Here is a 24894-nt window from a genome sequence, read left to right as displayed (position 1 = left end):
CACCTCTGGCCTCTGGTCTTCCCAGCTGGCCCCTTCACCCCATTTGACCTAGAAGCATCGCATCTGCTTCCTAAATACCCATTTGCTTCCTCCTCCTGCACACAATTCAGTATATTCTCCTGGCACTGATTTTTATGTTTAATAAAAAGCAAAAAAGACTATATATAATAAACATACATATATACACATATATATAAAACTATATATATGTATATTCATTTATATTTATATATATATTTAAAAAATAGTTCCCTTTAGGTTTCATACATCCTGACTCCCTTCTGGAACTCTAGTTTCATTGACAAGATAGGACAAGCAGACATAACTTGAGCATGTGCCCTCTGTAAAGAAAATTGACTTTAAAAATCTTGGGTGTTTTATTAGTCTGGACCATAGCCTGGGATTCTAAATTCTGGGAGCCAAGATAAAACTAAGAAACCAGACCTCAGGCTCTGAATTCATGACTTTTCTCTGTGGGATGTGTGTGTTTAAACAATAAGCACTCTTCAAAATCTTTAAGGGACTTAAAACCAAACATTCTTCATATATTTTCTCAATTCTAAGCATCTCAGTCAGGGCCATGGTTCATATGTAATGTATAACCACGAGAGAATCAAGGGCCAAAGGTCATCAGACCGTGCTAATCTCGAAATCAGGGCGTAGAGCCCACCGCCCCCCACACCTACGGTCACAGGTCCGGCAGAGTGGGCCAAGCAGTGCAAACTGCAAGAGGGCATGGAGAGCAGGCAGCTAAAAGGGGGTACAAGAAAGCTGGGGGCTGAAAATAAGAGGAGAGCAGGGAAGAGGGAATAAAGGGGCAAAGAGATGAAGAGGGAATAGATGGGGAGCAGAAAGAAGGCAGAGGAGGGCAAACAAGCAGGGAAAACCATAGGGCCGGACCTCCAAACTTTAAGCATTTTCTTTTTCATTGTGTCCCAAAGAGGGCGTGAAGGGCTCTGAAGTCAAGCCGGACAAGGAGAGATTAACCAGCATACAGGGAGACTCGCCAGGGCATGGCAGAAGGCAGGATAAACACAACGGGGTGATGCCATGTGGTTTGAGCAGCACGAAAAGATACCTTTTATTATGTATGCAATATTTATCCTTTTAAGTACTTTCATAAGGCAGTCCCAATCTAGAAACTGCCTGATTTCCAGAGGAAATTAATTTCATGACCTTAGATTCTCAGTATTTTTGAGCCTCCCGAGGACCTCCTCATCATCACAAATAAGGCCAAGCCCACGACAGGGGACTATCCCCAAGCACCACCACATGGAAACAGCTCTGACTGCCCACACTCCGTGAGGAACAGCTAGCTGGCTAAAAGGCCTCCTGGGAGACCTGGAAGGTTAAACTGTCCCCGGAGTTAGCTTGCTTCGTAAACTTTGTCTTCTTGGGGAGAAGACCTCTGAACACACAGCCACCATCGCTCAGTGGAAGAGAGGATATTAAAAAATCTCCCCATCGGGCGCCTGGGTGGCTCAGTTGGTTAAGCGACTGCCTTCGGCTCAGGTCATGATCCTGGAGTCCCGGGATCGAGTCCCGCATCGGGCTCCCTGCTCAGCAGGGAGTCTGCTTCTCCCTCTGACCCTCCTCCCTCTCATGCTCTCTGTCTCTCATTCTCTCTCTCGCAAAAAAAAAAAAAAAAAAAAAAAAAAAATCTCCCCATCAAAACCAAACTAAGCCAAACAACACTCCAATTTGGGAACATAATCATATAATACCTGCTTGGCAAAAATGTATGGTTGGCTATAGAACAGAAAGAACCATGTAAATTCAAACTATTGCCTCTTAATCCTTTAATTAGACTGAGTCCTTGAGAAGGAAGCACAGTTGTTACTGAAGGAAATCAAGAGCAAAAACAGACTGTGACACCTACACACACGTAACAATGTATTCGAATAAATATGAGTAAACACTCAGGCTGAAGGGTTCACAGTCTAAAAAGAAATTTATTTGTTTATGAGAGCCATGATTTGGGACATCAGAAAGTTCTCCAGGGATGTGTTGGGAAAAATGTGGTGAGAGGGCGAGACTCAGCAACCCACAGGCATGTCAAAAGATGTGCACAAACTCTCTTGAGTGAACTCTGCTCTGACTTCAGGCCAAAGGTGTTTACTTGCAGGGCCCTGACCGCTGAATGGCTGGAAGACCCTGGCTCGAGAGAATTTATTCGGAACCTTTCTTCTTCTTCTTCTTCTTCACTGGTATGTCATGTAATGTAGCGTCTACTGCTTCCTCAACTTGCTTTTGTAGCTTTTTTTCTCTCCTTTTTTTGGGCTTTGGGGTAATGTCCTGGTCATCAGGGGGCCACACACAATCCTCTCCATCCTCAGCAGAAACACCAGAATTCTCATCCCAACAAGGGTCTCCGAGCTGCCGTTCAACTTGGTCTCTCTTCTTCTTGGCCTGGGGTTCGGTGTAAGTCTCCATATTTTTATCTTTTGCCCCTTTCTTTCTCTTCTTTCCCCGTTTTCTTTCTATTCGGTTCTCTGCAAGGTCAGGCTCTGCTGCTATGACCTGTGGCTTATTCTTTAGCTCCGCCATCCGCTTGGCAAAGTACTCCTGGATGGTGAAGGCACTGGTCGTTGTAGTGGAGGATGCATTCCCACCTGGAGTGGCAGGGCTGGAATCATCATCCTAAGGTGGGGAAAAAAGTTAAAACCAATTAAGCCTCAACTGTTGACTCCTCACAGCATCTTGGAGGACTGAACATGGAGCTACTCGCACTGGGCAGGAGGAGACCAGGCTGAGCGCCCAGCTTCCACCATGTCTCTTTATCTCCCCTTTGGCAGAGCTCAACTGCAAAGCACAGAACAAGGTGGCCAGACACTTTGGTTGAATACTGTATGTATTCAAACAGACATAAGCTAACTTTATAAGTGAACTGGCAAGTCACCTACATGGAATTCTGAGTAAACAGCTGCTTAGCAACAATGTTGTACCTGATGACTAAGTACCTAGAATCTCCCTTAAAGGGGCGCCTGGGTGGCTCAGTCGTTAAGCGTCTGCCTTCGGCTCAGGTCATGATCCCAGGGTCCTGGGATCGAGCCCCGCATCGGGCTCCCTGCTTGGCGGGAAGCCTGCTTCTCCCTCTCCCACTCCCCCTGCTTGTGTTCCTGCTGTTGCTCTCTCTCTCTGTCAAATAAATAAATAAAATCTTTAAAAAAAAAAAATCTCCCTTAAAAACATAGGGACACTAAAGAAGACAGCAGGAAGGGAAGAATGAAGGGGGGGGAATTGGAGGAGGAGACAAACCATGAGAGACTATGGACTCTGAGAAACTGAGGGTTCTAGAGGGGAGGGTGGTGGGGGGATGGGTTAGCCTGGTGATGGGTATTAAAGAGGGCACGTTCTGCATGGAGCACTGGGTGTTATACGCAAACAATGAATTATAGAACACTACATCAAAAACTAATGATGTAATGTATGGTGATTAACATAATAATAATAAAAAAAAAAACATAGGGACACTGAAGTCCTCCAGCTTTGTGATTTTGTCGGACACCTATTTCAGCTCTGTTATGGATTACACAGGTCTCTGTGCATTGACCTGGAAGCATAGATGACACATGGATATGCTAGCCCTTCCTGTAACAGGAGCCCAATGCCAACCCAGAACTGGGTGTGTCAGGAACACCTGTGTCCTCCACAGGCAGAACGTGGTCCTCCAAAAGAGAATGCACCAAGGTTGGAAGTGCAAGTGTTCCCTCCTCCACCCATCAAGAACAGGTTAGCACGGGGAACCCTTCTTCCCTCGGCTGAGGGCGGGGAGAAAGGAGATGGCCCTATCCTTACTCCAACCTGGATTAGATACTCATGGCTGTGTTAGTCTTGTTTCCAAATGTGAAGAATTACTCACTCATAACAGCTGGGATTAAGTGAGGTTTACATTTTAATTTTAAATAAATACATTCAGCTGTAAGGCTTCAGAAGCGAGAAAATTCCTAACTTAATGGCCTGGGATAAAAAAATGAAATGCTACTACCATCATATGGGTTGTGGCTGGCTGGCAGCCAAGAGGATGAAAATGTGTGAGAGAAAACTAAGTACGTACAAGATGAAGAATATAAGGACTGCTTCACGTAAAGTCAATGTTTAGAGTAACTATGTCCACAGAAACTTTTTTGAAATAATCAAGCCATTAGACAATAATGCTAAACCTGGGTTTTCATAATAACCTGGCTTCTTTTCATATTTACTTATTTGCACAGAAGAGCCTGGTTGTTCGACCCTTTCATGTTGGAAGGGTGGGAAAATGCTTTTCTGAATAAATCCGTTTCCAAATTAGGATTCTATATATTATTCTCAACTCAGGCAAAGTTCTGCCTATGCAGCTAACTTTATTACAAACCAACACATATAAATGGACCATGCATTTTCTTGATACAGAACTCAAAAATCAGCTCAGTGGAATCAACATAGCATCCTTTTTGAAATTCCAGCAGAATCAATACTCCATCGATGAACAACTGGGCTTTGAGTGGCCACTGCCCCAGAGAGCTCTAACGAAAGGGTACCTTACCAACAACATCACAACTTATCCAATTAACACAAACCTTACTTTACTCAGAGCTAATAACACAAAATTGTGTGGTCAATTTTTAAAATTTCAAAATGTAAAATGCAGAACATATGGAATAAACCAACTAAGCCTTAGGAAGAAGTTCAAATGTTACCTATCAGCCCTCAATTCTAGCTGCAATCCCATCAGGTAATTTTGCAAAAAAATTAAAAACAGCTGCCCCAGGAGAACGAAACAAGGTCCCTTGTGTTTTTAATTCCTTAACTGCTGAAAAAGCTGAATTCCGCATAGCAGAATGAGAAATCTTCTCAAGGTCTCCTGGTGCTAGCTAATCCCAGTTTGATGGGCAAGAATACCCTTGCCTTCCATTTAAGGGCACAGAGCCACACCCAGACAGTAGACAGTCTGTGAAGGTGGCCCATTTATGGTCTCATTTAGTTTCACGGCATTAAAAGGAGTTTATCTTATGCGGGCCAACTCTTCTGGTGTCTGAGGAACTGAAATTTAAATTATATCCTATGGCTCCTTACCTTGCTCACCTATGCATTACCTCCTGAATTCCTGCTTTTAACAGTTAAATCACAGGAACTAATTGCTGGTATTAATCACACTTTTAATTATTAGGAAATATAAGACTATCTTTGAGTCACTTGTTGAATTCAGCAGGCCTTTCTAATTCCAGAAAATAACTATGGCTCATGATCAACTCCTTGTGGTGATAAGGATTTTAATAACCACGGGCCACTGCACACCAAGCTTAGCAGGGCATGGAGACAAGCGAGAGGAGCCAGCACCCAAATCCTATTTATCTCAAAGAAAGTGTAGGTAAAACAATGGCTTGCTGGGGAGAGCCATTTAATGCCAGGTGCAGCCACCCTCCCACACTACAGGAATGTATCTGTTTTAAAAGCCACGGAAACAGCAGGGATCAGTTGCAGATCTGATTCTTGTAGGAGCAGTGCCCAGGACTCCTACATCATAAGCTCATGTTTTGATTTTATAAATCATAAACCTAGTTTTACTACAGCAATTGTAATCCCTGTATTCTATATTCTTGGCCATAAATATGAAAGATATATACCTTTTTAAGAAAACGAAAACTTTTCATGTTTGGTTTTTATTTCAAAGTACTAAAAAAAGCAAGTTACTTCTAGTCATTTGAAACAGAGACAATTTCTATCTTTCCACATTTCCATTAATCATATAATACAACTTCAAAAAAAATCTGTAATGCCACACGTGACTTCTACTTTGTAAACTTTGAGAACGCACCAATTTGCTCACAGTGTTCTAAAAACTAGCCAAATAAATGACAAATAGCTTGAAAACTTCCAGTGCCATACAAAATACCACCAAGGGAGGTATAGTTCTTACTAAACATTTGATTTAAGCTTAGGGATTCAGGAAACTTTTTTTTTTAATTCTAATTCTTGCTGTTAACTAATGAAGGTCCTTAGGTGAATCCCATAGCTTCTCTAGGCCTGTTACCTATTATCAGGTCAAAGAAGTAGGTTAAAGGAGGTCACTTCTAAGGTCCCTTGAAGGTCTAAAACTTACTGATCTCTGAAGAGACATTTGTGCTGGCCATTCCTCAGTGATGCAAGAGAGCAGAGAAGGTACAGGGAGGCAGTACAAGCAGGCAGGAGAGATGAGCCCTGTTCATAGCAAACCACCACCACAACTGTCAAGCCAAGATGCCACGGTAAGACCAACATGCCCACAGCCTACCTGTGGAAAAAACATTTCTACACCACCTATGAGAAAGCATGCCAGTCAAAAAGCAGATCCAGTAATACCATTCAGAAGAGCTGAAAGAGCCAAATACTATTTTGTACTGAAGAGTTGTTAAGAATGTGTTTAAAAGGACACTATACAGAGGCTAAAATCAATAAAAGCAACAAATTAGAGCAACTAGTAACTGAAGGACAGATCTATTTTACACCTATATCATGGAAATCATCCCAAATACTTCTAAGAAAGGTAGTAAAAATCTAAAACTTTTAAAAATGATAATAAATTCTCTTTTTGTACTTAACAATTTTGAAGGTTCTCTTTTTCCATCCCTTGGGTTGAAAATCTCCACCAATCCTTCACATACCCTAAATTTGTGTTTTCCAAAGGCAGAGCGTGGGGGAAATGCTAATGATTTTACCCGACTGGAATCAAAACTGTGGTGGGCTTCTGGAATGAATAATGGGCAACTGCTCCCTTGGGTTTTATGCCTCCACAGTCTAAGATTCTTTAAGTCCTGGCTTGAGTGGGCCAAGAGTTTTAATAGCTGCCTAGTAATGGCATGTGCACGGGGAAATGCAGGCTTTCACTTGGGTCTTGTGAAGGATACAGGTGGGAGAGTAGTCTGTGTGGGAGCTGGGCTCTGCCCCATGGAACCCCCCAGCCTTTGTGTTGACCACAGCCTCCTGTCAGTTCCCATGGGGCAGGGACATGTCCGAATTAACTGTGCATGTCCAGGACCAAGCAGGATACCTAAGATAAGCTTTGCAAAGAAAGAGGTCCGTGGATGAGGAGGGGAAATGGTAAGGGATTAACAAAGCAGTTTTAAAACAAACCTCTCCCTAAATTTGTAATATATCCACTGTATTGCCTTCCTTTTCATCAAGGGTACAATTAGAGTCTTGAAATTTTTTCCACGTATTTTAGAACCTACTCTTTTTAAAAATATAAAGTGCAACAGCTTCTTGTGTTGGTCTGTTTCATGAGTTAACATTGTCTGTTCCCAGAAAACCTCAGTCTTCTCATTTCTCTCAGAGCTTATAAAAGTATGTGTTAAAAAAAAAAAAATCTGATAATCGGTTTTCCCAAATGATAGCTGGGGCCTTAATTTCTATCCAAGCAATAAATATTCTGTGGGTTGGAACTCAGGAGGACCTGTTCCTCACTTCACAGAACCTCAATGGTTTAAAGCCGGAAGGGCCCTGTGGGAATGTTCCACTCAATCACAGAAGGAAACCTGACCCAATGAGGCCATATCTGGGTGTACTATAGAAAGCAGTCATCATTTCTTAGATGCCTTCAACATGCAAGTCACTTATTATCATAAGTCAGCCCATGTGACCCTCACAGCAACCGGAGGAGAGGCATTTTCTCCATTTTACAGATCAAAGCACTTAACTGCAGAAGGTCTTGGGCCGCAAGGCTGCCAGACACAAAGCCCCTTCTCTTTCCACGACGGCATCCTAACTTTTGGCCTGTGTCACACAGACTCACTTGTCACTGTTGTTCTCTTCAGAAATCATCCTAATACCGAAATGTGTATCAGTTGGTCATATAGTCCATGGACTAAGGTCCATGCTCAACTTTGACGAGGGCAGAAGGTAAACTGATGCAAAAGTTTCATGTAGAAAAAATGTCACCAGAAATACATACTACTTTCTAAACAGGAAAAAAAACAAAAAAACCCTTATGTAGTTTGCAGTTTATATAAATAAAAAATAGCCCAAAACCAGGCTGAAGAGTTTTATAATTAGTCAAATTAGCATGTAAATTCACTTAGCAAAGTGTGAGGGTTTTGAAGCAGGAAGTAAAAGCTGAGTCCAACCTTCCACCTAAGGCAAGACTCCCTCGTGGACAGATGTCTTACGACTTCCAGCCAGACACCTCTAATATGGACAGTGATTACTCGGTGAGGCGGGCAGTCCCTCCTACCATTAACTTGCTTTATCTCCATTTTCTCAACAGCAACAGTTAGATTCCAGTGGTTCAACCCTATATACTTGTGCCATCCTGAAAGCTGGAGAATCTTAGGACCTAAACCTATCTCTGGCAGTTCTGAATTACCACTGGGATTGGGAGCAGCGGGACAGAATGGATGCAAAGGAAACAAGACCTTACAAAGAGAGATCCTTAGGACATCAACTATAATATACCACAATCATGTCAGGTGCCTGAAAGATGCCCAAAACTATGCATGTCAACTTTTCTCCAATGTCCACAGAATTATGAGTTTGTTGTTTCTCTTAGAGCCTCTCTAGAGGCTCTGCAGCTCAATGAGCTATCTGCTCAAGCACCTCTGGGTTCACAGTCCTCTGTGCCTTTCAAACATGTATACTAAGATGGATTAACAGCAAAATGCCCAAATAAAAAGGATTCTCTTTATTGTTCTCAGGAGGATGTTGTTAGTATCTTTCAGGGCAGGAAAACAGAACAGTTGGGTTGAGAATTCAGTGAGGTGTTTGGGGCAACTGCACTATACATATAAAATCTTAACTTATGATAGATTAGGCCAGCGATAAAAGTCTTTCAGCTCACTGGCCTCTCTCATATGTCACTGCTCATCTTAAGTGACAAGATGACTGAAGCCTTTTGATTTCCATGTTAAAACACAAGAGGTCAGGCTGCAACAGTAATCCTTCAATGAACTTTCCTCATCGAAAGAAAAAGTAGACACCCAGAGCTCAAAAGTAATGGATTTAGCAACTGTTGTTACTAGCTCTGACAGCTGGTGCCTATGATGAGCAAATGCTCATTTCCACTCTCTTCTATCGTCAGCTGGGGCTGGAGCAGTCTGCAAAGTTAAGGAAGCTTGGCCAGTGAGTGCTTTGGAAGAACATTTTGTATCTTTTCCAAATTTTTCAGCAGGACAGTTCTGACAAACACAAATTATGTTTTAGATGTACTCCTGGGATGTAGAAATTGCACCCATTCATTTTGGACAGAGAGAAAGTCATGAAGTGATTTCATCACTTACGGGATGAAGGCACTGCTGGAATATGTATGCGCTAGAGCCTCTGCCAACAGATGGGGCAGAAAGGGCTGACACAGTCACTCATTATGTGGGCCAAGGATGCTCTTGCAGATCCTTTATACATAGTCAGGTGCATCACCTTCTTGAAGATGGAGTACAAAACTGCCTCCTTCAACAAGGCTGATCCCTTGTGAAACATCCTCTCTTGTTTACTGTCTGTGACTAGCAATTAATGAGTTACTTCTATTTTCTGATTTTTTATAATTCACCGTGTAAGCATCTTCCCAGGGAAATGTTAAGTTCCTTGAGGACAGAGACCATTTCTACTTCATTTATATTCGGCACACACTCTCCAAGGAGGAACAATGACATGGTAAGTGCTCAAGGAGAGCACAAAAGACACCAAACCCACGCAGATTAAGGCTGGGATATACCCTCACTACCCACCCACTGAGCCATAAGCTTTGTATTTATTGGTAGAGATCTGTCTGCACGCTGGGCAGGCCTAATGCCTAGAAGGCGCTTGGAAGGGCAGGAAGGAGAGAGTCAGCATTTTGCAGTATATATTCTTCCCATCCAGATGAAACCATTCCCTTCGCATCAGATGCCGCCACGCCTCATGGTGCACCCTGCTTCTCTAACGACTTAGAGTGATCAGCCAGTTACCTCCTGTGGCCCTTAGGGATTCAGAGGAGCTCAGTCAATAGATGCACACACTTCTCTGGTCTGTTACTCCACAAGTGACTGCAGTCACCTCCCAGGAGATAATTGGAAAAAAAAAAATATGTGCCATGTTGTATGAGAACTGTCACATGCACTCTGTGGGACTGGCAGAACACAGCAACAAAACAGCCTGGATGGGCTGAATTGTTCTTGTCATCAAAAGAAAAGGCTGGACAGCAAGAGAGTGCTAGGGCACATCAGAGGCAAAGGTAGGAGCTTATTCTAAGACAAACAGCTGGATGAAAGTTCCACTATAAGCCCCTGGCTGCAAGTTGTTAAGGTACAGCCTATGTTGTATCTTGCGCTGAAAATACAACCTGGGAAAGCCCGTTTCTAGAGAGTCATCAGAATTCGTTTGTCTCCAAAGGTTAAGCTAAGCAGTGATCAATACTGTTAGTCAGAAAGCAGGAATTGTGCCGCTGTGCCAACATTTCTCTCCTTGCTTTCCATGTACCTTTTGGTTTCCATATAATTGAAGACATTTAGTGTTTTCCTGACAAAGAGCTGTTTCTGCACTCACGAAAAGTTTATTCAAATGTGAAATCTTGTGTGTGTGTATGTGTGTGTTTCAAGATCTCCATCACTCACATCTGGAGTTAGGCTAAACACACAGTTTCAGTTGTAACCAGTCTTAGGGAATCTGACTGGGAAACACAACTGCTTTTAGTATTAGAAAGCATCGCAAGAGTTAAGAACAAATACAAAACCCACCTGACTGAAGAGAAATTTTGATTAAAAGTTGGGTTAAAAATAAAAAATATAATATCGACAGTAGAATTACGCAGCAACTCAACTGGAAAACACCTAGACTCACTGTGTATGGGGGGGGCAGGTGTGCACATACAAACAGGTTCTAGGAACCCAAGGCATGTATTAGAAGCCCACTCTGCAGGGGCTCCAGGAGAGTGCTCTCTGGGACAGGGTTGGCAAACTATGGCTCATGGGCCAAATCCATCCTGCTGCTGATCTCTGAACACCTCGCAAGTTAAAAAAAAGGGTTTTATATTTTAGGGGTGCCTGAGTGGCTCAGTCGGTTAAGTGTCCGACTCTTGATTTCAGCTCAGGTCATGATCTCAGGGCTGTGAGCACTGCACTCAACACAGAATCTGCTTGAGATTCTCTCTCTCCCTCTGCCCCTCCCTCCAATAAATAAATAAATAAATAAAATCTTTTAAAAAAGGTTTTTACAATTTTAAATGGTTGGGGGAAAAATCAAAAGACTATCTTATGACTTGTGAAAATTATGTGCATTTCAAATATCAGTGTCCATAAATAAAGTTTTGAATTTCATCAGTAAAGAATTTGTGGAAGTTTGTTTTCTCTCTAGTATATAAACATAATAGATGCTAAGTATTTGCTGAACAAATAAATGAATAAATTTATTATCAAATATCTGCTTTTGGAAGTGTTAGATGCTTTTGAAGTATACACACATACACACACATATACAGACACATATACATGCACATACATATGGAATTGGGGGGCTTTGGGTTTGATGGGAGTTCTCAATGTCCATCACTTGCTACCTTCCTGAATTAATGCTGGTGAATGGTAGAGAGGGTGCTAACTGCTGTCTGATTTCAAGCAGCAAAGGATGGTAGACAAGGAGAAAGTCTGGTGATGAAGCGATCGGACATCAAAGAGAACTCTCAACACCCTATAAACCTAAAGAGATAACTTTCTAATAATTAGGCATTAGAACTTTGCTTGGAATTTACAAATTCAGACAAATAAATGGACATCTCAGAAAATAATGGAGAACTGGAAGGGACAAAATATCTTGCTCTGCACTGAATAACAGCAGAGCAATACAAATGATGCCGAATTCCTCATATGAAGGCCAATGCTAACAAAGCTGTTCATTTCTTTTTTTTTTTTTTCCTTTTGCCTTGTCAGCTGCTCCAATTACCATTCATTAAGAAAAGCCAACATAAACATGTTTTAAAAGGATGATTCTCTATGGCAACAACTTCTCAAGTAACTGACATCAAAACTACTGAAAAGAGTCATAACCTCTGGGGAAAAAGAGGGGGAAGAAAAGAGGAGCAGGTTTCCTGCCCCCCTGAAAGGTCCTAAGGCTTGGAAAGTTGCAGTGACTCATGAGACATTTCACAACATACTAGCCCTTATAAGATAAACGAGGCTCCTCCAAAGCTAGAAATGATCAAGGTGACACAGACACCAACTTCTTTCTGAATGAAGTCTAAAAATAATCCAAACTGACTATATTTTATAATTCTAGGTCAACTGGTTCTCTTCGCTGCTCTCTGGAGCAGGACAAGTAGCTTTTATCCGTAGTTGAAGGTTAGTATTTGAATCTTGAAGGACAGAAGCAGAGGCTACCTGAGGATCTGTCTCTTCCATCTTTACTCCACAGAAGACTTGAAAATTGCTTAGGAATCATGAAAACTCATGCTGAGGCTCCTTATTACAGAAAGCATAGCATTTTTTGAAGAGTTCAGAGAATCTAGTACTTTAAAACTAGGATTAGAGGAAGAATAGTTATCTGGAATAGTCAAGATTACTTTCAAGAGAAAGGTAAATTAATTTAGGTAAATGAAGTCACTAACAAAACAGAGTCCCTTCCCTCAGTTCTTGTGTATTATATAAGGTTAACCCTTCCATACTCTTTTTAATTGACCAGAAATCAAAATAACAATTAAAAGCATTTAAAAATGCCCTTTAGGAGTAAATCTGGTAAGGCAAAATAATTCTATGTTTAAAGGATATTTAAGTTATTAGTAAGAGTAAATTAAATTCTGAACTCATTGAATCACGTAATAAAAGTAAATGACACAAAAATACGATCTTGAAAAGGCTCAAGTCCAAAGATTTGGCCATCCCGTCCCTCATGAACAGCCACTGAACAGCTACTATTTACCTGACCAGGGTTGGGACCTAGACAAGGAGCTCTCAGTCCAAGGAGACAGACTGTAAAAAACTAGTATTAATAAAAAATGAGACCTAGGTAGATCTCATGTAAGTGGTCTTCCCACCACCACAACAAAAATTAAAATTAAAAAAAAAAATACACTGGGAGAATTTATTTTTAGAATAAAGAGAAACTAAATGATAAAACCAACTACAAAACAACTCAGTTCAACAAACCCCTAACTGATTGAATGGAGACCATAATTCTAAAACGTTCATAGAAAATCAATTACCCATCAGGGAAATTCAAATCAAAACCACATTGAGATACCACCTTACACCAGTTAGAATGGCAAAAATTAACAAGGCAGGAAACAACAAATGTTGGCGAGGATGTGGAGAAAGGGGAACCCTCTGACACTGTTGGTGGGAATGTTAGTTGGTACAGCCACTCTGGAAAACAGTATGGAGGTTCCTCAGAAAGTTAAAAATAGAGCTACCCTACCACCCAGCAGTTGCACTACCAGGTATTTACCCCAGAGATACAGATGTAGTGAAAAGAAAAGGCACATGCACCCCAATGTTGTTCATAGCAGCAATATCCACAATAGCCTGTGGAAGGAGCCGAGATGCCCTTCAACAGATGAAAGATAAAGAAGACATGGTTCATACATACAATGGAATATTACTGGGCCATCAGAAAGGATGAATACCCACCATTTGCATCAACATGGATGGGACTGGAGGGGATTATGCTAAGTGAAATAAGTCAACCAGAGAAAGACAATTATCATATGGTTTCACTCATATGTGGAACATAAGCAGTAGCATGGAGGACAATGGGGAAGGAAGGGAAAACTGAAGAGGGGAGTATCAGAGAGGGTGACGAACCATGAGAGACTATGGACTCTGGGAAACAAACTGAGGGTTTCAGAGGGGAGGGGAGTGGGGGGATGGGATAGCCGGGTGATGGGCATTAAGGAGGGCACGTATTGGGATGAGTACTGGGTGTTATACGCAACTAATGAATCACTGAACACTACATCAAAAACTAATGATGTACTGTATGGTGGCTAACGTAACATAATAAAAAACTAAATTAATTAACAAAAAGATAATAAACATTATTGCTACTATAAACACAATCCTTCTGTGTTATTATGCATATTAAATATAGAATCAGTTTTATGCAAGCTATAATTTTTTTTATTTTATAAGGAAGAATGATAATATCTTAAAAGTTTAAGCAAAAAAGTACAAGTAATGCCACCTCCCTACCTGGTTCCATAAAGTAAGCCCTGCTTCTTGTTTTTGTCCCTAACTGGCTCTGCATCCGTGGAGATGCAATGCCCTATAGCACTGTGCTTCTTAAAATATCAGGGGTGAAGGGCCCATTGTTTTTTTTTTTAAATCTCCAATCCATTGTGGACCAACACTTTTGTAAACAGACCACGACTATTTACTAAATAAAGAAAATAAAGTAAAATAGAATACAATAAAATATTAAAAAATACTTTGAAAATGAAATTTTAAAAAGACATAAAAAACACAAGTTCCAATTTATGAAACTTAATATCAAGCTATAAAAGTTTCTAAATGCTTACTCTAACTTCTGTCCTTGTCATGAGCTGGTCTGTGGACCATACTGTGAGTGGCAGTGGTATAAAGTGTTAGCTACCAAAGGAAAGAATGAAAAGGTACTGAGTTCAATGTAGTGCAAGTGGCAATCACCCAAGTGTCAAAAAAATCTGACTCACATCTGACAGAATGTGTGATCTTGGACAAGTCACTGGCCTTTTGCGCCTCAAAGCGAATCATTTGCAAAACAAGGAAGTAGGGCTACTCAGTTACTTTTCTCCAACACAGTTTTGCACTGTGTGTTGTTCTTCAAATGAAATTTAAACAGAGGCCAATATGTAACACAACAGAACTGTGTTTGAGGTGGGGTTAGGGGAACCCAAAGCTCCTGTCCTAAACCTCCTCTCCCCTGGTAAGGCCCCTGAGGCATCTCTGAGGAACTCCAAGGGCTCTATGTGGAGTTGGAAAAAAGACAGCTATGTTTTTTAAGGTCTGTTACAATTCTAACATTCTAACATGCTGTAGCCTTGAGAATTTCACAGCACTCACTCAGAGTCAGGAGACTAAGAAGCTTTCAAGAATACAATCAGGTCTTTGCTATTATATATATATACACAATTCTTAAAGTTGTCATTAACGTTTAGAATTCTAGCAACTGGCTGTCAGAAGTGTCCAGTGAACAATTTCTTCCAAAAATGGTAACGAAGCATCAAGCCCGGTCTTCTTAATACCGTAAAGCCTTGCAAACTGGGTCCTGAGGTTCCAGGTGATTCAGAATGATGCCATTCTTCCTGCTTCACCTGGTGGGCTCCAAAGAGGACCCAGAGGGGAGATGGTGATGCCCAGACCCACATCACCAATGTCCCTGCAGACTATCGCATGAGAAGCGAAGTATCGCCTTCTCACCAGCCATGGCCACGCTCTAACCCAAAGGAAGGTTCCTTTTCAAACTATTTTCATTACATCACAGGATGAAAATCTGGGAGAGAATGTTATTTCTGTTTTCCTGGCAGGACAGAAGGGTAGAAGGAAAAATGAGCCAATATTTCACTCTTCTCTTCCAACACTGGGCCATCTGTGTGTCAATTTCTTATTATCACAAAAGCTCTCAAAACCATTTGCTTGATCTGTCAACAAACAAAAAGCCAAATCTAATCCTTTCAGTCCAAACCTACGCCCTGGCAAAAGTCTAAACAAACAAAACAGTCCAGTGACTTACAACTCTTGGGTTGTTTTGGTAGTCCTTCCCTTCACCCCCTACTTCTTTTTCTTTTCTTCCTCTTTAATGAGTGTCTGATTATAAATTGGGTTTGTTAACTATAAGACAATATAAATTTTTACTGGTACTAAAACAACTTTCAAAAAAGCAATGACCCACTTTCTCCTTTCTGGCTCTTACAGAAAGTAGAGGCAGGTCCCCCAAACCCTGTTTGAAGTCCTTGCTGCCAGGAGATGGTCGGTTTATGTCTCTTGTCCTAGGACAGGAAAAGGATGCACTCTCGGCACCGTGTGCTAGGGAGAGATAAGGCCAGAGATTTCTGTCCTCAGCACCTTATCAGCTTTTCCTGCTACTTTCCAGAGCAGACAGCACCATGACTGGCAATAAACTAAACTAGTCTGGGGGGGGTGGGGAGGGGCTGGGTTTGTGAGCAGCTTGAGATTGGAGGGAGGGGGAAGGTAGGAAGGGGTATAAAATGAGGAAAAGAGATGAAGTTTTTAATATATCTTAAAATGGTTTGGCCCAAATAAAATTGCCCGTCCCCTCCTTTTTAAACACATTTGTTTTATCTCTCTTTTTGCTAAAACCGCTGTAACAGGGATGAAAGGTTTTTTAAGAACTTCCTTTCTGGTTGGAATGCACCACCACTGTCCTTGCTTTGAGCCCTGCCCCTAACTGCCTTGTGCTACTGGCCCCTGGGCACGTAGCACAAGACCCATCTGCTGTCTATGCTCTGACAGGGGCCTATAAACCGTAGGCTGCAGAGTGCTTTCTCGGGGCACACGTGCCTCATTTAGACAACTCGTGTTTTCTGCGGCCAATTCCATTTCCATGTTGCAGAGGAACAAGCAAGGCTATGAGAGACTCCTCCAAACACAGAAGGATGTCACTGGTGGTCTCTTTCTGCAACAAATCACACCTGTGAATCCAAGAAGGCTTCTATGCTTTAGAAATCCTGGTCATTTTCCAGCTGGGGAACAAAGACAGCTGCTAGAGAAGAATCTAGACTAAGCAGGGAAATTTAAAATTAGTTATGGCCTCAGTTACTTCTAATGAACTCATATGAAAGTAATACAAATTTAGCAGTCTTCTTTTTAAAACTTTTACCATGGAAATTTCCAAACATACAAAGCTGAGAAAGCAGTAAAATGAACCCAATAATACCCAATACCCAGCTTTAACCATTATCAACACATAACCATTACCAACTCTACTTCCATTAATTCAAAGCAAATCAAAGATATCATATACTTTCATCTATAAATGTTTTAGTATGTATGTCTACAAGATAACAGCTCTGAGAAAAACCTGTAACTACAACGCTATTATCACATAAAAAGATTAGCAGAAATTCTTTTACATCACTAAATATCTAGTCTGTGTTCACATTGCTTTTATTGTCTTTTAAGTTATTTCTTATTACAGTTCATTTGAATCAGTTTCCAAATAAGGTCCATATATATATTGTGATTAGTTGATATGTCTCTTGTCTTTTAGGCTATTCATTCTCATTCCCTCTTTTGTTTTTTCAATTTCTTACTGATGAAACCAAGGCATTTGTACTACAGAGTTCTCCCAGAATCTGAATTTTGCTGAATGGATCCCTGTGGTATGGTATGGGTTAACATGTTCCTGTCTCACGGATGTCCTGTAAAGTTAAATCTAGAGGCAGCTTTATTTTCTAATGCAGCACTTCTCCAATACAGCATGTTGCTTTATGAAAAACTGGGATGGATTCATGGTTAAGTAAGCTTGGGAAACAAACCTATGCAATTCCTCCCTTTGATTCACAATGCACACTATCATCTGAGATATCTAGTAGTTGTTAAACTTGAGAACTTCCCAAACTTATTTCACTTTGGAACCCTTTTTGGCATAAAATTCATTGACATCCCATGGAATTAGTGTTCTGCTTAACCTGCTTTAAGAAGGTCTGTTCACACAGATACTGCCATGATCTAGATAAGATGAGTAGTTCTCCTGATTAAATCTTACAGCTAAATCTTTGATTTACCTTGTTCTAAGGGGGCAGGCTTTTACCAATGAACCATACCTTTTATGCAAAACTGGCAGACACCTGGAAGGGAAGTGATAAGAGGACCAGACAAGCATTCTGTCATGAACAACCACTTGCTAGGTGACTTTGGGAGGAGAGGCTAGCTCTTCCCTAGATATCCCATTATTGACATGGGACTATCCATTCCCAGGCTTAGTCAGAAATATCACTCTTCCATCTTGTAATGGAAGGTGACAGAGAAATAACATGTCCCAAATCACACAAGTACGTATGTATCAAGTTTTAAGACTGTCTATACTCTAATCATTTTCTTTTTAGGATTATGTGCAAGCATTAAGAACTATATAATTTGACCAGCTGGATAATCAGGGTGAAGATCTTAGAACCAGGTTCCACTTAAAAGTTGGTGCAGAGTACAGAGTTCAACTACAGAATAATGAGTAATTTCTAATATAATCAAGAGGATAAAAATGGAGAACATAATCAAGAATCAATGAACATATAACAAAATTCAAATTTAAGAAAGCAATTCCTAAAAATAAAATGAAATAAATACATGTGATTATTCATCAGTGTTAAATACCTACACAGAACGGAATTCCAAATGACCTTAAAACACCGTAATTCGACCATACATACCCTAATGGGATACATCCAAAGGACAAAAAGAAATGGTAAAACAAAACAAAAAACCCTTCAATCTATTTTTTTTTTGATAATCAAGTTATCGATGTTATTCTGTAACTATCATGTATGTAAAGGGAAATAAACAAGTAAGTATAATAATAGTATAATGCTTTTATTTCTAGAATCCATAGATTCCAAGAATTCTTACTGTGGGTAAATAAAGATAAAAGATTAATAATGTTAAGTCGTATGGTCCTGAATTTGAACCAGTAATATGAATATAAACTCATAATATATTTTATTATTAAAAAAATTATAGTTCAGGCACCTTGGGGTGGCTCAGTCAGTTAAGTGTCTGCCTTCAGCTCAGGCCATGATCCCAGGATTCTGGGATCCAGCCCCACGTCGGACTCCCTGCTCAGTCTGCTTCTCCCTCTCCCTCTGCTGCTCCCCCTGCTTGTACATGTGTTCTCTCTCTCTCTCCCTCTGTCAAATAAATAAAATCTTAAAAAAAAAAAAAAAAAATTACAGTTCTATCCATGTAACAAGGGCTAGGAACAAAGACCAACTAATGGCAAAGAGCAACCCTACAGCCCAGACTGTGGTCTCTAAACATCATTTACCACCAAAAGGAACCAGGGATAAATGGATGACTCCAAGTCTGAGGCAGCAAATGTACAAAGTAAGCCTGGGAAATCTCTTCCCAGGTAGGAAGGAATGATCAAATACCATTACAAGGTCATGTCAAAAGAATTCAGGAACCAACCTGAAGAGGCTTCCACTGGGCAAAGATGGAAAATCTTATCAATAAAAATAATAAATGCAACGCACTGAAACACAACAGATGTATTTCACTCCATGAGTGATACAAAAAAGGAAAACTCATTGCTCACTTTCAGACAATGCTAGAGAACCTCTTCTTTTTGAAAACTGGTAAATAAACAAAATTTTATTTATTTATTACCTCAGGGTAAACAGATATGTGGAAATTTCTATTCTAAATTTCATTCTAAAATTGAAGGAAAAAAAAGAACAAGATATGGAGGGAATCCACAGATTGAAAGAAACTTAAAAGGCAAATTTGGGGCTCCTGGGTGGTTCAGTCAGCTAAGCACCTGTCTTCTGCTCTGGTCATGATCTCAGGGCCCAGGATCAATCCCTGAGTCAGGCTCTTTGCTCAGTGGGGAGTCTGCTTCTCCCTTTCCCTCTGCCCCTGCCCCCCTCCACACTCTTGCTCCCTCTTGCTTTCTCTCTCTCATAAACAAATAAAATCTTTTTTTTTTTTCTTTAAAGATGTTATTTATTTGACAGAGACAGAGCACACATGAACAGGGGGAGTGGCAGGCAGAGGGAGAAGCAGGCTGCTTGCTGAGCGAGGAGCCCAATCCGGGACTTGATCCCAGGACTCTGGGATCATGACCTGAGCCAAAGGCAGATGCTTAACCGATTAAGCCACCCAGGTGTCCCGAAATAAATAAAATTTTTTAAAAAAAGGAAAGCCAAAATGTATAACATTTTGAAAACTGAAAATGAACACTTACTGATGATAGTACACAATTATTATCAACTTTTATAGAGTATAATAATGGTCTTAGAATTATACATTTTAAGAAAGTCCTTTAACTTTTAGATATATAAGCTCAAGTACTGAAATATTTATGGATGAAATGTTATGAGTTCAGGGATTTATTTCAAAGTAACACAGAGAGAAGTGTCTGGGCTATTTGCCTCTCTCTATCTACCTTCACAGTCTAGCCATATCTGTATGCTAGTTATCCCTTAAAAGGCCCTTTGCTTTTCCAAGGATCTTTGTCTTTGTAGAGATGCTCTTCTCTCCTCCTTGCGAGGCCTTTCACCTTGGCCAACTGCTACTCCTTTAAGACGCCACACATATGTTATCTTCTTTAATCTCTGCAAGCTGAATTCATCACTACATCACATATGTCCCCAGCAATCAATGGCACAGTAATCAATGCCTTTGCTCCAGCTGATTGTGTACATCTTGACTTCCCAACTAGATAGGGACTGTGTCTTATTCACTTACTCATTTGTCATGCAACAATGCTATTGGGTGACAAGGACGAATACCTGAGTTAAACAGAAGAAGGAACTGGAAAAGTCTTAAGCTGGGGAAGTATACAGGAAGAAAACAATTAAAATAATATTTCTTAGAAGAAAAATGATGAAATAATGAGAGATTATTACACTGAAGGAGTCATAACCAAGACTCTAGGCTGAGCCTGATCCTATAGTTTCAAAGCACAGATAAACAGAAAACAGGCTCTGTTTATGGTTCACTAGTAACTGCAACTCATAGACATCTAATTTTATCTTTTAATTTTAAGAAAGTGCCAACGTATCAGTTCTAGATCTTTATAAGGAAAAAGGAGTCTAAAATAAAGTGTAACCAATGATGATAATGTGCTATGTATCATGATCCAATTCCAAGTAACGGGGATCTGTTAAAAAACAAAGTAATATGAATGGCATGCTTTTACCTCCCTAACAATCCCTTTATCCCTTTATCCCCTTAAAAGGGAGGAAGGGATGAGCATAAGGATGATAATAAAAATCAAATGATTTATTTTTTTTTTTGAGAGAGAGAGAGAGACAGAGACAGACAGGCAGCAACCTCTTCCACCTCAGCCACAGCAACTTCTTGCTAGACATACCTCCAAAGGCAAGGGAAACAAAAGCAACAATGAACTATTGGGATTTCATCAAGATAAAAAGCTTTTGCACAGCAAAGGAAACAGTCAACAAAACCAAAAGACAACTGACAGAATGGGAGAAGTTTTTGCAAATGTCTTATCAGATAAAGGGCTAGTATCCAAAATCCATAAAGAAATGATCAAACTCAACACCCAAAGAACAAATAATCCAGTCAAAAAATGGGCAGAAGACATGAAGAGACATTTCTCCAAAGGAGACTTACAAATGGTCAACAGACATATGAAAAAATGCTCAACATCACTTGGTATCAGGGAAATACAAATCAAAACCACAATGAGATACCAACTCACACCAGTCAGAATGGCTAAAATTAACAAGTCAGGAAACTACTGATGTTGGTGAGGATGAGGAGAAAGGGGAACCCTCTGACACTGTTGGTGGCAATGCAAGCTGGTACAGCCGCTCTGGAAAATAGTATGGAGGTTCCTCAAAAAGTTGAAAATAGAGCTACCCTATGACCCAGCAACTGCACTACTAGGTATTTACCCAAAAGATACAAATGTAGTATGGGGTGGCTGAGTGATAGACATTGAGGAGGGTATGTGCTATGGTGAGCACTGTGAAGTGTGCAAGACTGTTGAATCATAGATCCGTACCTCTGAAGCAAATAATACATTATATGTTAAAAAAAAAAAAAAGAAGGGGCACCTGGGTGGCTCAGTCGGTTAAGCCGCTGCCTTCGGCTCAGGTCATGATCCCAGGGTCCTGGGATCGAGCCCTGCATCAGGCTCCCTGCTCAGCGGGGAGCCTGCTTCTCCCTCTGCCTCTGCCTGCCTCTCTGCCTACTTGTTCTCTCTCTCTGTCAAATAAATAAATAAAATCTTTAAAAAAAAAAAAAAAAAGAAGATAGCAGGAGGGGAAGAATGAAGGGGGGGAAATCGGAAGGGGAGACGAACCATGGGAGACTATGGACTCTGAAAAACAAACTGAGGGTTCTAGAGGGGAGGGGGGTGGGAGGATGGGTTAGCCTAGTGATGGGTATTAAAGAGGGCACGTTCTGCATGGAAAAAAAAAAAGATACAAATGTAGTGATCTGAAGGGGCACCTGCACCCCAATGTTTATAGCAGCAATGTCCACAATAGCCAAACTATGGAAAGAGCCCAGATGTCCATCGACAGATGAATGGATAAAGAAGATGTGGTGTGTATATACACAAACACACACACACACACACACACACACTGGAATATTACTCAGCCATCAATGAAAAATGAAATCTTACCATTTGCAACAACGTGGATGGAACTGGAGGGTATTGTGCTAAGCTAAATAAATCAATCAGAGAAAGACAATTATCACATGATCTCACTCATATGTGGAATTTAAGAAACAAAACAGAAGATCTAGGTGAAGGAAGCGAAAAATGAATGATTTCATAATATGAAATCAGAGAGGAAGACAAACCATTAAGAGATTCAACTACAGGAAACAAACAGTTGCTGGAGGGGAGTAGGGTGGGGGGATGTGGTGACTGGGTGACGGGCATTAAAAAGGGCACATGATATAATGAGCACTGAGTGTTATACACAACTGATGAATCACTGAACTCTACCTCTGAAACTAATAATACACTATATGTTAATTAATTGAATTTTAATAAAATAAAATAAAATTTAATAGAGAGAGTGCATGCATGCATGCACAGAGGCGAGGGGCAGGGAGGGGCAGGGGGAGAAGGAGAGAATCTTAAGCAGGCTCTGCACTCAGTATGGAACCCAACGCAGGGCTCGCTCTCAAGACCCTGAGATCATGACCTGAGCCAAAATCAAGAGTTGGATGTTTAACCCACTGAGCCACCCAGGCACCCCAAAATTAAATGGCTGATTTAACTAAATGAAGTGTCAATATTTAACTTTAAAAAATATAGCAGAGGGGCTCCTGGGTGGCTCAGTCAGTTGAGTGACTGCCTTCAGCTTGGATCATGATCCCAGGGTCCTGGGATAGAGCCTCGCATCGGGCTCCTTGCTCGGTGGGGAGCCTGCTTCTCCCTCTGCCTGCCGTTCCCCCTGCCTGTGCTTGCTCTCTGTCTGTCTCTTGCTGTATCAAATAAATAAATAAAATCTTTTAAAAAATAGCATAAATTTTTAAAAAGATTTTCTTAGGACCACACAGTAAATAGGCATACAATTTCCAATCTGGAACTTCAACAATTTTGGAATAAGAATTAGGTAAATATCTAAAGCTCACACTCTATTTACAAGCTTTACTGATACATAGAAATAAAACTAACTTTACTGATTTCCAAAGTCTACTCAGCAATTTCCTATAGTTTAAAGCTACCTTCCTTTTAGAAAGGGCGTTGATATGAATGTTCAGATTTTACTTAAGTAGCTTCCTTAGGTTGGCTTTCTTATTTGTAGAAATAGAAACCCCACCAAATCTAGGTTACTGAAATCAAGACATAAAATAAATGTAAGCACTTATTAAAAAGTGATTTGGAGTCCAGGCTCACAAAATGCTTCAAGACCAGTCAAGTAGAACTTAGAACCTCTGTATGATTTTAAGAGTTGGAATGAGAATTACAGAAGTCCTGGATATCAGGGGACAGAAGTGACTGGAGGCTGGCCATCCTTACTGCTATTACTGTCATTACTGAAATGACTCTGATGCAGAAAAGATAAACCTGTCAAAGAACAACAGCTGACAAACCAAAACCCAACCATTCCAGCCTGTGCTGTGTGCAGAGACTGAGTGCCATTCAAAGAAATAAACCTCTGAGTGAACTTCCTAGAGGCTCGGGGGCTTCAGATAAGAATTAACAGAACCTTGACAATCAGAAAGACCTACCAGCACTCTGATTCCTGATAAACACAGAGAATTTATAATTTCAATCTTAGGGAAGAAAAAAATAATTATTTGGAAAATTCCCATAAAGGTTAAAATTCCCTTTGGGTTAAAGACTGAGTTTTAAACGGAATTTTCTGGTTGTTATAAAGCAGTTCCAATAGAATTACATAAGATGACAATTTAATGACTAATAAGCATCAAGAAATATGCTAAACTACACCTAGATCTATTAGTGAGATCCTACTAATTTAGGGCCAAGTTTAAGCCTCTCACATCTCTATGGAAGGACTGGCCTAGCGAATTAACAAATAAGAATCCTCCTTTAGCGTTTAATTTAGAACCAAAGTCTACAAAAGACAAGATTCTTAAAGTTCATCCAACGGTGTTTCAGTGATAAATTATCCAAATGACGTAATTACAAAATAGCTTGAATTACAAAGAATTCCTAAGGCTAAGAAAAGAAAGGCTTTCAGGTAGCTTCAAGCAATTTAGTAATGCTCATTTATACGCAAACATTTGCTGTACTAATTACAATTAGTTCTTATCAAGTAAGCAGGTTTTTTTTCCCCTGTGGCACAAAGCTTCTTCAACTCCAAACTTCAACAAGAAATACAAGAGAATTTTGAATGTTAAATGCTTTTCACAACACTGAACAAACTAGTGTTGAAAGATCCATTTTCAAGTACCTCATTTAGAATGTATGTTGCTTGTGTATGTGTCTCTACATCTATACACACATGCACCCTAAGTAAGGCTGGGGTAACGCATTAGTATAAATGAACCAAACAATGCACTGTGATTAGTTCCTTCCTTCTTAGCTAGACAAGTATTTAGATTTGTTGCCAGGCACATCAAATTCCAGATGGTAGAATTAGTTACCTAAAGAGATTCTGGGCCACGAACACTACTAGATTAAGAGATTTTACATGGCTAACATGGCAGAACTAGAACACAGTAAGTAGAAAGATAAGGCTGTTCATTTTATCACTGATGGTGCACAGATTCCATGTGACATGAAATGTTCGGATTGTACTTAGGTTAAAGGAGCTTCCCCAGGACAGCTTTTCTATTTGTAGAAATAGAAACCCCAAGTCTAGGTTATTGAAGT

General features: G+C 40.4%; 1 protein-coding gene across 3 annotated transcripts in view; it reads right to left on the bottom strand.

The window, feature by feature from the left end:
- Nucleotides 1–1932: 1932 nt before the first annotated feature.
- Nucleotides 1933–24894, bottom strand: part of PINX1 (PIN2 (TERF1) interacting telomerase inhibitor 1) — a 94302-nt gene continuing 71340 nt past the window's right edge. For all 3 annotated transcript variants that reach the window (XM_045880097.2, XM_045880099.2, XM_045880098.3), the window contains exon 7: nucleotides 1933–2640. In XM_045880097.2, coding sequence (XP_045736053.1) covers nucleotides 2170–2640 — 471 coding nt within the window. In that variant the 3' untranslated portion in view covers nucleotides 1933–2169. The remainder of the gene's footprint in view (nucleotides 2641–24894) is intronic.

The sequence above is a fragment of the Mirounga angustirostris genome, unplaced genomic scaffold, assembly GCF_029215605.1.
Source record: "Mirounga angustirostris isolate CCGP_5_RB_7025 unplaced genomic scaffold, mMirAng1.0.hap1 SCAF_2, whole genome shotgun sequence".
Taxonomy (NCBI): Eukaryota; Metazoa; Chordata; class Mammalia; order Carnivora; family Phocidae; genus Mirounga; species Mirounga angustirostris.
This window is presented reverse-complemented; position numbering and strand designations above follow the sequence as displayed.